This window comes from Malania oleifera, chromosome 5 (assembly GCF_029873635.1).
Source record: "Malania oleifera isolate guangnan ecotype guangnan chromosome 5, ASM2987363v1, whole genome shotgun sequence".
In the NCBI taxonomy this organism is placed as follows: Eukaryota; Viridiplantae; Streptophyta; class Magnoliopsida; order Santalales; family Ximeniaceae; genus Malania; species Malania oleifera.
In genome coordinates, this window is record NC_080421.1 from 4,085,166 (window position 1) to 4,097,576 (window position 12,411).

At 34.7% G+C, this 12,411-nt stretch overlaps 1 protein-coding gene across 5 annotated transcripts in view; it reads left to right on the forward strand.

The window, feature by feature from the left end:
- Positions 1-1,247: 1,247 nt before the first annotated feature.
- Positions 1,248-12,411, forward strand: part of LOC131156653 (synaptotagmin-2-like) — a 47,146-nt gene continuing 35,982 nt past the window's right edge. The window contains exons 1-5 of one of the 5 annotated variants that reach the window (XM_058110504.1): positions 1,248-1,305; positions 1,383-1,924; positions 11,129-11,227; positions 11,344-11,394; positions 11,489-11,612. In XM_058110504.1, the coding sequence (XP_057966487.1) occupies positions 1,814-1,924; positions 11,129-11,227; positions 11,344-11,394; positions 11,489-11,612 (385 nt within the window). In that variant the 5' untranslated portion in view covers positions 1,248-1,305; positions 1,383-1,813. Of the gene's footprint in view, positions 1,925-11,128; positions 11,228-11,343; positions 11,395-11,488; positions 11,613-12,411 lie in introns of all 5 variants that reach the window. The other 4 variants (XM_058110505.1, XM_058110507.1, XM_058110506.1 and 1 more) reach the window with 4 other exon arrangements.

The following is a 12,411-nucleotide window of genomic DNA, read 5'->3' on the forward strand; positions in this document are numbered from 1 at the left end:
CATGCTTATTTTTCAACTTCTGTATGTTGCATGTTATGACGGTGAGATTAGGATTGAACTTGAATGTATATTTTACTTTGTGAATTATAGAGTACTGAAATATGCCCTTTCTCGTGCTATTTATTCTTTATTAGCCGAAGTTTTTATTTTTTTATTTTTTTTTATTTTTTTAACATGATCTAATTTCAATTCAATTGAAAAATACTCGCATAGAAAGATGACTTGTATATGGTTTAATTGTCTATTATTTGATCTTGTGTCTTTTTTTTTTGGAATGTATAATGATGATGACAAGATGGAAATTTTTTCTTTATCTCTCACTCTAAAATAGATTTCTTTTGAGAGACAACTATTGTAGATTTTATAGAAGGGTGGGATTCGAGAATGCATTTAAGAATTTTCACATATCACTAAGTGTGTGTAGGCATCTCACCTCTCACCTCACTTTTAAAATGACTAAATACTTTCACTCTTAATTTGCGTTTTCTTTTATTCAAAATACCTATTACAGGTGAATGGTGATTCAAATAAGCTATTGAAATTTTTCTAAAAGATAATTATTTTTCTAAAATATTGACAATGTCTTTTCTTAAAAGCAAATAATTACATTTTTTTACCCTTGAACTATCCATTTTCGTCATGTATTTTCAATACTTTTGTATGTAATATTTTAATAACTAAAATTAATTACACGCCTCCTATTCCGTGAACTAAAAAATATCATGTGCAAAACAACAAAATCTTACATTTATATGAACAATAACAAAACAGATAAATTTTAACTCTTCAACTTACTTTTCCTTCATATTTTTATTACTTAAATGATAAATCATTAATTTTACTAACTAATTGTTCATGATAATTTTCATTTAACCTTAAATAATTAAATTATATTAGGCAACAATTTTGCTCAGGCAAACTAAATATTTTTATTTTTATTTTTTGTAATAGCAATGCGTCTAATTTTTTTTGAAAAAGCAATAAAATTAAGAGGACTCAAGTAAGGAATATGTGTTCTAATTAAGTAATTTTAAAGTAGACCAGCGATGATTTCATTTCTAAATGTGTGCATCACTTCAATTAATTGCTAAAGATTCAATTTTTAATGATATCTCGTGTTCCAACTTTAAAGAAAGTCGAAGAAAAATTTCCCTTGAAAGCCCTTTTGTTTTATCAGAGAAAATGAAAATCTAGACTATGAATTTCGGTTGACTTTCTTTGGATGCTGCTACGTGGGAGGTCGCCTATACTCGCAGCAAAAGAATACCGTGCTATGGTGGTTATGGAAAGATGCCACCCCAGGAGGTACGCCTTGTAAGAAACGCTTTCCTTTATTTTATTCTGGTTTATCTGCTACGCATAATTTACTCTTCTGCCCTCAGCTGTGATTCCAACACCTGTCTCTCTCTCTGTCTCCTTGCGCGATACATTTCAGCGACCGAAGCGCCATATTCGTTGAATGAAGGGAAGGTTTATCTGAATTTTCAGCGAATAATAGGGTGGACTGGATCGGCGCAGGACAATTGGGTCTTTCTATTGCCCTGATTAACCATTCTGCTTTTGATTTTCTTGTTTGTTTGATGCAGGAGGGGGATGATTTGAGGAAAATACGAGCTGGGTTTTGTGGGAATTGTTGGATTTCGGAGTCGGGAGGGGAGATTGGGCGTTGAAGAGCGATAGGGTTTTTGTTGGTGGGTATTGTTCTCGTTTTGTTTTGCTTTGTTTTCGTTTTTTCTGTGTAGAATTTTTTGAGGGTGTCGTAGAAGAGGGACTGAGGGAGTAGTAGTTCGTGTAAATTTGGAGGCGAGAAGAGATGGGTTTCTTCAGCACTATAATGGGGTTTTGTGGATTTGGATTTGGGGTGTCTGTGGGTCTTCTTGTTGGGTATTATCTCTTCATCTATTTCCAACCTACTGGCGTTGAGGTATTTTTTCTCCTTTTTAATTGCATAGAGTATAACCTGGATTCAACCTAAACTTTTTGGGGCGATAAGTCTTGTTATGGTTCTCTATGCATTGCTACTGGATTTTCTTGTTGCATTTAACTTGCATATTTTTCATATAATTGCTCCTGTAGAAAATGGGTGTTAAATGTCTGCTTTTGTGTTACAGCAAGGGAAAAAAAATTGGTGAAGTGGCAGAGAACTTGGCATTTATTTCCAAGTTCTTGATTTGATTGAATAAATGTCTGCCCGGGTATTTGCCAATGTTTTTTTTTCCCGGTTCCTCAGTGTATATGGAGAAGCATCATCTTTATTAACAATCATAATATAGATCATTTGATAGTTTGTATGATAGATTAGGTACAAAAGAAGGGGAAAGAGATATATTTAAACTTGCTAAAGCTAGAGAAAGGAAGAGCAAGGACTTAGGAAATGTAAAATGTATAAAAAGTGAGGATGATATTGTCTTGGTTAAGGATGAAGATATTAAAGAAAGATGGCGAAGTTATTTTAGTAAGTTGTTTAACGAAAACCAAATAGAAGGCTTAAACTTAGAATTGTCAAATGAGGAAAAGACTAAAAATATAAGATTTATTCGCAAAATTGGAGTTAATGAAGTTAAGTTTGCACTAAAAAAGATAAAAAATGGGAAAGTTATGGGACCAGATAACATCCCAATTGAAGTTTGGAAATGCTTGGGTGATAACGGAATTATATGGTTAGCTAATTTATTTAATAAAATTGTAAAAATTAAGAAAATGCCAGATGAATGGAGGAAAAATGCTTTAATACCTATATACAAAAATAAAGGAGATATTCAAAATTGTAATAACTATTGTGGAATTAAACTTATGAGTCATACAATGAAACTATGGGAAAAGGTAGTTGAACAAAGATTAAGGTTAGAAACGAAGATCTTAGAAAATCAATTTGGTTTTATGCCTGGGAGATCTATCACAGAAGCTATTTATCTTTTAAGAAGATTAACGGAAAAGTTTAGGGAAAAGAAGAGGGACTTGCATGCGATATTTATTGACCTTGAGAAAACATATGATAAGATACCTAGGGAAGTTTTATGGTGGGTTTTAGAAAATAAAAAAAGGTGTATGTTGTAGGTATATCGATGTCATTAAGGATATGTACGATGGAGTAATGACTAGTGTAAGGACTATAGATGGAGAAACTAGAGAATTTTCAAGTACCATAAGTGTACGTCAAGGATCTGCTTTGAGTCATTATCTTTTTGCTTTAGTGATGGACCAATTGACTAAAAGTATTCAAAAGGAGGTTTCATAGTGTATGTTGTTTGTAGATGATATTGTATTAATTGACGAAATTAGGGACGGAGTAGAGGCTGAGTTAGAATTATGGAGAGAAACTTTGGAATCTAGAGACTTTAGGATAAGTAGAAATAAAATAAAATATATGAAATGTAATTTTAGTAATGATAGGAGGAATATTAGAGACAAAGTTAAACTTGATGATGATGAAATAAATAGCACTTGTAGATTTCGATATCTAGGATTAATTATGCAAGCTGAAGGAGAAATTGAAGATGATGTAATGCATAGAGTTAAAGCAGGTTGGGTAAAATGGAGAAATGTTTCAAGTGTGCTATGTGATCGTAAAATACCCTTAAAATTGAAAGAGAAGTTTTATAGGGTAGCTATAAGACCAGTTATGTTATATGGATCAGAATGCTTAAATGGATGAGTGGTATAACATTGAAAGATAAATTAAGGAATGAACATATTCGTGGTAAATTAGGTGTAGCTCCTGCAGAAGATAAGATAAGAGAGGGACGACTCAGATGGTATGGACACTTGCAACGTAGGCTACACAGTACACCTATAAGGAAGAGTGATTTAGTTACTGTGGGGGGCAGTAGAAGGGATAGAGGTAGACCTAAAATAACTTGAGAGGAGATAGTGAGTAAGAATTTAATATCCTTGAATCTATAAAAAAAAATGGTCCATGATCGCATAAATTGGCGGAAAAGGATTCATATAGCTGACCCAACTTAGTGGGACTAAGGCTTGGTTTTGTTGTTGTTGTTGTTATTTTAAACTTGTTGAAGACATCCACCTCATTTATTTATTCTATTTGGTTCTGGAGAAAAAGTAAGATAGGACAAAAACTGAAATTTTGAGCGTGGATTTTGTTGTTGTTTGATCCACAATAAAATGGGAAAAAGCTCCACTCAGCTGAGCCTTTGCAACTAGTTAGCTTAATTGAGCAGAGTATTCACTGCTTGGAAACCATGTAGGTGAAATCACAGGATTCAATATTTTCCTTAGTTTTCTTAGAAACCAGATGGATGGTTAAACAAAGTAGCTAAAACCAAATGGAAGATTCTGAATTTTGAGCCAACCACTGTTGAATTCAACTTTGCTTTAGCACAAGAAGTAACAGAGTCATGTATAAAAAATGTCGGTTCCAATAGCCTTTGCTCGAGCTTTATAGTATCACTCTTCTTCGAATATCTTTTCCCTTTGTTGCAGTGTTTATGTGCCTATCCATTATGGGATAGATTGTATGGGTTTATATCCTCCTTGGCCAGTGTCTTTCTGGTTTATTCCCAAACAATAATAGGTATCCATGTAAGGCATTGTTGTATTGTCTTGGAAAAGAAAATTTAAAATGGACATTGTATTATTGGTGCTGCATGAACCAAACCATGAAATCTGAATGTTGCTAAGATGTGTATAAAAGGGCTTGTGCAAATGGAGGTACTTTCAGCTAGGTGTAAGAAATTTTGGCAGCACAATTATTGGGGTCCAATTGAGCTTTAAATTGGGTATGTTTCCTACAATGTGTACTAGGGTTGAAATTAAGTGTGCAGGATTTGTTATTGTTAACACTGCATGAAGAGATTAGGGTTAGGCCAAATTGAAATAAGGAAAACAATGCAGGCTAGATTATGCCTAGGCTTTTGTAAACAATCACTCTAGCCCTCCATATGAGAGCTTCAAAGCTAGAGATTCTTCATTGATAAAACAAATGCCTCTAAGAAAGAGCATTGCAATCTCATTCCTCTTAGAACCTAATAGAATAAATCCTAGACCCGGTTTAAGTAAAATCGCTGATGTAGATTAAGATCCAACTAAAAAAAAAAGAAAAGAAAGGAAAGGCATAAAACTCTCACCTGAGCACGCAACTGCAACTTAAATATTGTAGTGGCTTAAACATAAAAGTGACACTGCAGTGATGTAATGGTAATATCACAGTAACTTTGGCAAAGATAATGCTGCAGTACTTCACTTTTTCCTTAAATATAACATTTACAAATAATTCAGTACTTTTTGAGAAAATGACTATAAGGAGATGCAGCAGAGAGTGAGGTCTTCAGAAGAGGGCCATGAATGAAAAGTTTAGGCAAACTGAAGAGTGCTGGTTTGAAGGAAGTTACTTAATCCTATGATGTTGGTATATGGAAAGGGATTACGGGGGGAATGTTCTGTTTTCAAGATTCATACTTTTTGGGGTTTTTATGATAACCAGTTCAGATTTGCTTGGATATGTGGCGTGGGTATGAGACTCAAGAATTCCCACCCAGCCTTGTTTAAAAATTTGCCACAGACAAAAGGAGTTGGTTGCTAAAGTCATGTACGGTGATGACAATGGGGCTGTATGAAAGATTGGGAAGAAAGTGATGTGCTGGCATTACTGGGAAGCTGTGCAATACCAAAATAAGGCTAGGTGATGACGATGCTATAAGATGGAAGGTAGGGAAAAGTCCTATTTTTTGATCAAATTTTTGTTAATCTTATGAGTGGTAGGACAAACGCATGCTTTCCTTGGAAAGCTGCATGGATGCGTGGAGAGTCCCAAGAAAAGTGCCCCATATTTATTTATTTATTTATTTTTCCCCGTGGGAGGCAATCCTTTTAGTAGAAAACCTTAAAAGGGGAGGGATCCTCTACATTATTTAACCATATACTTCCTTTATCCCTGTAAACATTCCCAAACTTCAATTGGTATGTTATTTGATGCTATAGATTTCCCACTTTTCATCTTTTCTTAAAGCCATCTTAACTTTAAGGACTCTTATTTTGTGAATAATCTCCTATATTTAGTCTTTTACTCATTTGTTACTTTCAAGCTCAAGTTTTTAGTTTGGTTTTGATTAAACAACTTATTAAAGTATCTCCACCATCTCTCTTTTATGTCTTTTTATTTGATTAAGACATTATCATTCTCGTCTTTTATACATTTTATATGGCCTAAACCTTTGCATTTTTTTTTTCTCTAGCTCTAACAAGTTTATAAATGTCTCTTTCTCCTTCTTTTGTATCTAGTCTAGTATATAAAGTATCATAAGCTCTTTGTTTAGCTTCACTAATAGCCCCCTTTTTTTTTTTTTGTGCATTTTTTCTTGCCTCTTTATACTTTTCAAGATTTTCTATATTTCTACGACGTTGCGATGTTTTATACCAGTTTCTTTTTTGTCTTTACGACTTTTTGGACATCTTGATCCAGCCATCAACTTTCTTTATTGCCTTAGTATGTTCCTTTGGATTCGGCTAAGACCTTTATTGCTATTTTTATGATAGAGTTAACCATTCTTTTCCACATAGTGTTTGCATCCTCCTTATTACTCATTGTCCAATAGCTCTCTTTAATCATTTTATTTTTGAATTTTACTATGTTATCTCCCTTCATGCTCCACCACCAAATTTTTTTGCATTGATTAGTCTGCTCTTTCTCTTCCATTTTTTAAGATATATATATATATATATATATATATCTAATACTAGGACTATGTTGTGTAGTCAAAACTTTCACTTGGGATAACTTTACAATCTTTACATGATATGCGATCCTCGTTCCTAGCTAAGAAGAAATCTACTTGGCTTTTATTTTGCTCACTCTTGAAGGGGAAATTGAAGAAGATGTAGTACATAGAATTAAAATAGGCTGGGTAAAATGGAGGAGTGTGTTGTGTGATCATAAAATACCCTTAAAATTAAAAAGAAAGTTTTATAAGACTACTATAAGACCGGCTATGCTTTATGGTTTAGAACGTTGGGCAACTAAGAAATAACATGTACATAAAATAAAAGTTGCTGAGATGCGAATGTTAAGGTGGAGGAGTGGTTTCACATTAGAAGATAAAGTAAGATATGAACATATACATAATAATTTAGGCATAACATCAGTTGAAAACAAGATAAGGGAGGGGCGGCTTAGATGGTTTGGGCATTTGAAACGCGGGCCTAGTAGAGCTCTTGTAAGGAGGAGTGAGTTAGTTATTGTGTTTGGCATGAAAAGGGTAGGGGTAGGTCTAAAATAACTTGAAATGAGGTATTAAGAAGGATTTAATAACCCTTAATCTAATAGAGGAAAACACTCTTGATTGGGTGGTGGAAAAGGATTCATGTAGCCGACTCCACTTGGTTGGACTTAAGGCTTGTTTTTGTTATTGTTGTTGTCTTGAAAGTTATTAAATGTTCTTATCTTTTTATAAAACAAGTATTCGATATAACCAAATTGTAGGACATGGAAAAATCTAAAATTGTGTCATCGGCCTCATTTTTTATCTCCATATCTATGACCTCCATGTATACCCTAATAACCTATATTCTTTCCAATGTGTCCATTCAAACCAACTCAGATAGTTGTCTTTCCATATGCCGGTATTCCTTGTATAATACTATCCATATTTTCCCAAAATTATCTTTGAAGGTTTTTGGCTAAGCCCATTTGAGAAGCATGTGCACTAATAGCATTTATTATCTCTAGTCCTAGAGCTATTTTAATTTTATGATCCTATCTCCTATTATTTTAACATTTACTACATTTATCTTTTAGATTTTTGTCTACAATGATTCCCACCCTGTTTTTATGTTTCTCTTTTCCATTGTACCAAAGTTTAAATCCTAATTTCTTAATTTCTCTAGCTCCTATACCCATTTCGTTTCTTGAAGGCAGGTAAAGTTAATCTTCCTTCTAATCATTGTATCCACTATCTCCATGCTATTGCTTGTAAATATCCCTATATTTCAATTTCCAAGTTGCTAATCTAGTCGTTGCTTCCTGTGCTAATTTCTTAGCACTCCCCCTTCTAGACTGATCTGGTCTATTCCACCCTTGTTCATTTCTCACTTCACTTGGGTGGTATAAGTGCAAAGCGTAAGTTGTAGGGAATGCCTTAGTGAATATTTGGTAATGATTCATGTTATAAAGATCTGACAAGTTGTCTCTCTCCCTCTTCCTCTCCCTCATGATACTATTCCTTTCCTCCTTGCGCATTGCTGGTTTAGGTTATGACAAGCCCTTTGATCTGTGTCTAGACAAGGGCAAGGGGAGATCATCTTTGCTCGTGGTCGAGAAGAATGATGTTTGGATTATATGGGTTAGGTTATTGAAAGAGGACATTTAATGATTTGTCGTAGGATTGTTGGATTTTGGTGATGCGCAGGGGTTTTTGGAGCTTTCGCAAGGGTATTGCAAACTATTGGCTGTCAATTAGGTGGAGGAAGGTGGGAAAGTTCCTGGAGTTAGTGTTGGGTTGGAATCATAGGAGATTTTTTGTGTTCATTCCCAGTAGCACAAAAGGTGAGGAATGGAGAAGCTTTGCGAGTGTTTTCTGCGACTTGGTGAAGTAGTTTCGAAAAGATTTGGGTCTTATGATTGCAGATGGTCATCCATATTTCAAATTGTGGAGGCATGTTGTCCTGGAAGGTAATATAGATAGAGGTGAGGGTAGCAATCGTCAAGCCCTCTTTGGAGCTTGAGTTATGGCGGCCGTTAAGGAGCATAGGTGCTGTTGATGTGGCAGTGTAGTTTAGATGGACCAGGCTGAGCTTCCGAAGTCACTAGTAGTCATTGTTAATTTGTTGGAACCAAACATAGCCGACCAATTGTCAAACATTCTGCAACCTCTGAAAGCTGCAATCTTTGTTAACCTGTCGGATTTGCTTGAGAAGCTAGCTAGGGTTCTGATGGAGGATTTGTTCGTTTCAGATGTTGCTAGGGCTGCATTCAAGGGGGGAGGAAGCAAAGAGATATGGGCTAAGAGGCATGATTCTTGTTTTGGACCTGGCCCAACTAATTGATAAGAAGGGTATTTCTTTTTTATATAAACTGGGCCATTTACTTAAGCAAGCTCAAGACTTAAGTTTATCTAAGTTGGGCTCTAATGAGGAGTCTAGGGGAGGTCCTCATTCCTTGGGTTCTATTCAAAAGGCAAATGGCGAAGGTCAGGATGTTGGATAGGGAAACCAGGAATCAGACAAGTCAGAGCCGGATTTCAAGAACGGAAAGGACCATATTTCGAACTTTAGAGCTAAAAAATGAGCAGTGGGAAGGAGGAGGTTAAACTTCATCTCTGGAGTCCAACACTCCAAACTTCAAGCGTAGCTAATCAAACTCTGGTACATACCTAGATTATTAATAGTTCGAAACTAGAATTAGATTGTGGTATTAAAAATGTAACAAGGCTAGAAGAGTGTTCAAAAAATGGTGAGGTAAGATATAAAATTCGAGGAGCAATTATGGGGGAGATTGATGGTATCTTGTGTTTAAATTTTGATAGATTTGAGGGTAGTGAGGTGCATGCTTGTCGGAAGTTAGCTTGTATCGGTGCCAAGATGAGGAAGGTGTTTGATGAGAAGAGAGAAAATTTTGGTGCAACAAGGACAAAGCTTTTAAGGATAGACTCTAGATGAGAACTTAGCATAGTGGAAGATTCTCTTACAAAGAAGGTGGTTGGGTGCAACAATGGGGATAGGAAAGAAAAGGAGGTTAAGAAATGGGGGGATATTTTGGAGTCAGAAAATGATGATTTGAGTGAATTTGGCTATGGTGTAGGGCTATTGTTGGATGAGATTTGGAAACAATATGGGTATGCATTTGTAACTAGCGACTAAGTAGGGGATTTATCTTATGTTCATTTTGCACCATTGGAAGGTTTTGAAGGGAGTGCCTATTTTTGGAAATGATGGTTTAGTCAACAATTTACAACATAGGGATGGGATATTGCCTGCTCATGTGGAGGAAATTCCCAAGGAGGATCTAGAAGCTCAAGATCTTTTGGATAATTTGGATTTAAAGTTGAGTGATATTGGAGGAAATGAGGTTCGATTGGACGATGGCAAAAGTCGTAAATTGAAGGGTCAAAGAGAATTAGCAAATTTGAAGAGTTCGGTAAATTATGATGTAAAGGGTCTGAAAGGGCTTTTCTTGGTTAATTTTATCTAGTTTCTTGATGTGATCTTTATTTTTTTAATTTATTTATTTTTATTTATTTTCTTTTTTTTGGCAGACCCCTTGTCCTTGCATGTTATACCTTCTTTTTTCCTTATCTAATATACTTTATTTTATCATAAAAAAAAATATGACAAGTTTTAGTTGGTTGTCAGCTACCTAACACAACCCTGCTCCTTAATCCGGGCTTGGAACCGGCTGTGTTTATAGAGGTAATTTGTGTTACATAGGCGAAGTACAAGAATCAACAGTTTTGTGTGTTTTTTTTTAAATATTTTTTTATTAATGCAAACTTATTTTATAAAGACAAAAAAATGGAGCAAAAACTAAAAACCACCTAACCTACCCTAAGCAATATAAACTTAAAAAAACTGATTTTAGCTAAAAAGTTATACTAAAATCCTACCTTTTGTCCAGTTCACAATTTTCTAAAGCACACCCTAGAACCAAGTCTTAAAACCACAGAAACATCACAATGAACTTAAAAATCTAAAGGATGCAATTTGTAGTGTTGCTAGGTCTTTATTGATGTTTTGCTAAAATAGTGTCTAAGCTGCCATCGTCATGAAATCTAATGAGAAGTGAGATGCCAATTTTTGACTCTTGTAACAAGATTCAAGGTCAAGCCCTGATGCATGTTTAGTGTTGCAATTGGACAGTGTTTTTCTTATTTTCTTCTGATCATAATTTGGTAAAACTTGAATACATACTCTTTGTAGTTTTTTCTTTTCTTTTATTTCTGTTTCAGTTAATATATGAAAAGCTGATATGTTGTGGAATTGTGTTGAATGAAATAAAGAGCAATGGAGATCTTGGGGCTTGGGTTCAATTGTGAGTGTGTAAGGATTTATGCACATTCTTACCATGCATGTCCACACACGCAGAATTTCTTCTTTGGTGCATTTTGTGGATTGTTGAATTTAATGCTTCATATTTGCTATAGATTAAGTTTAATTATCTTGACGATGGTTTGTGCAGGATCCTGTTATTCATCCATTGGCTGAGCAAGACTCGCAAATTTTGCAGCGGTTACTTCCAGAAATACCTCTTTGGGTGAAAAATCCAGATTATGATCGTGTATGATGTCATCTTTTGTGGAAACTTCTAACTACCACATCATTTCATTGTCTTATTTGCATTTTGTTTTGACAAGCATGCTTTTTAAAACAATTTTTTCCGTTGTTTTCATGAAGATTGACTGGCTGAACAAGTTTATAGAATATATGTGGCCTTACCTGGACAAGGTATTTCTTTAAGTGTAGTTACATTTGTGGATTATAATAGTGGTCAATTGCTGGTCTTTGAGTGGGTATTTATGGATTAACTTTTTCGATTTAGGCAATTTGCAAGACTGCAAAGGACATTGCAAAGCCCATTATTGCTGAGCAAATTCCAAACTATAAAATTGAGTCTGTTGAATTTGAAGAATTGACGTTAGGGTCTTTACCTCCAACTTTTCAAGGTTAGTTGAGCTGTTACACTCGTTTTTTGGTTCTTTTGTGCACTTAGGGAGACTTCAACATTTACCATTCAGAAGAGGTAGCTTGTTTAATCGAAAAAAAAAGGTAGAACAAGAAGCTTGTTTAAAAGTTTGATAGCTATATTAGCATTCCTTGCATATGTACTTGTTATAAAGATATGGGGAATGTTTTATGTGCGTAGTTTTGCACATTATTGGTATGTTATAGTGGTAGTGTACTCTAAACTCTAATTATGACTGAAATGAAATATATGTACCATCTTAATGATATGAATTTCAAACTGCGTTTGAGAGCAATTCACTGTGAACAATCTTGTTGAATAATTGGGTAAAGTGCAAGACCTAACATCAATGATAGGTCTCTCCCTCTATTTATATTATATGTCAAGTACAATTCCAATGACCATAATACCCTTACTAACTCATATTAACATAACTCTAAGACATAATAATAATAATAATGCTAAATGACTAAATAACCATTAACACTCCCCTCAAGCTGGATCATATATATCATATGCTCCTAGCTTGTTACAAATGAATTTCACATGAGTACCTCCCAACGCTTTAGTAAACAAATCAACAAGCTGAAACTTAGATTTCATATAAGTGGTTGTAATGAGCTTCTGTATAAGTTTCTTCAGAATAAAGTGGCAATCAACTTCAATGTGCTTTGTCTACTCATGGAAGACTGGATTGGAGGCAATATGAATAGCAGCTCGATGTCACACATTAACTCCATAGGCTGAGAATGTGGAAAGCCTAGTTCTTTCAACATGTT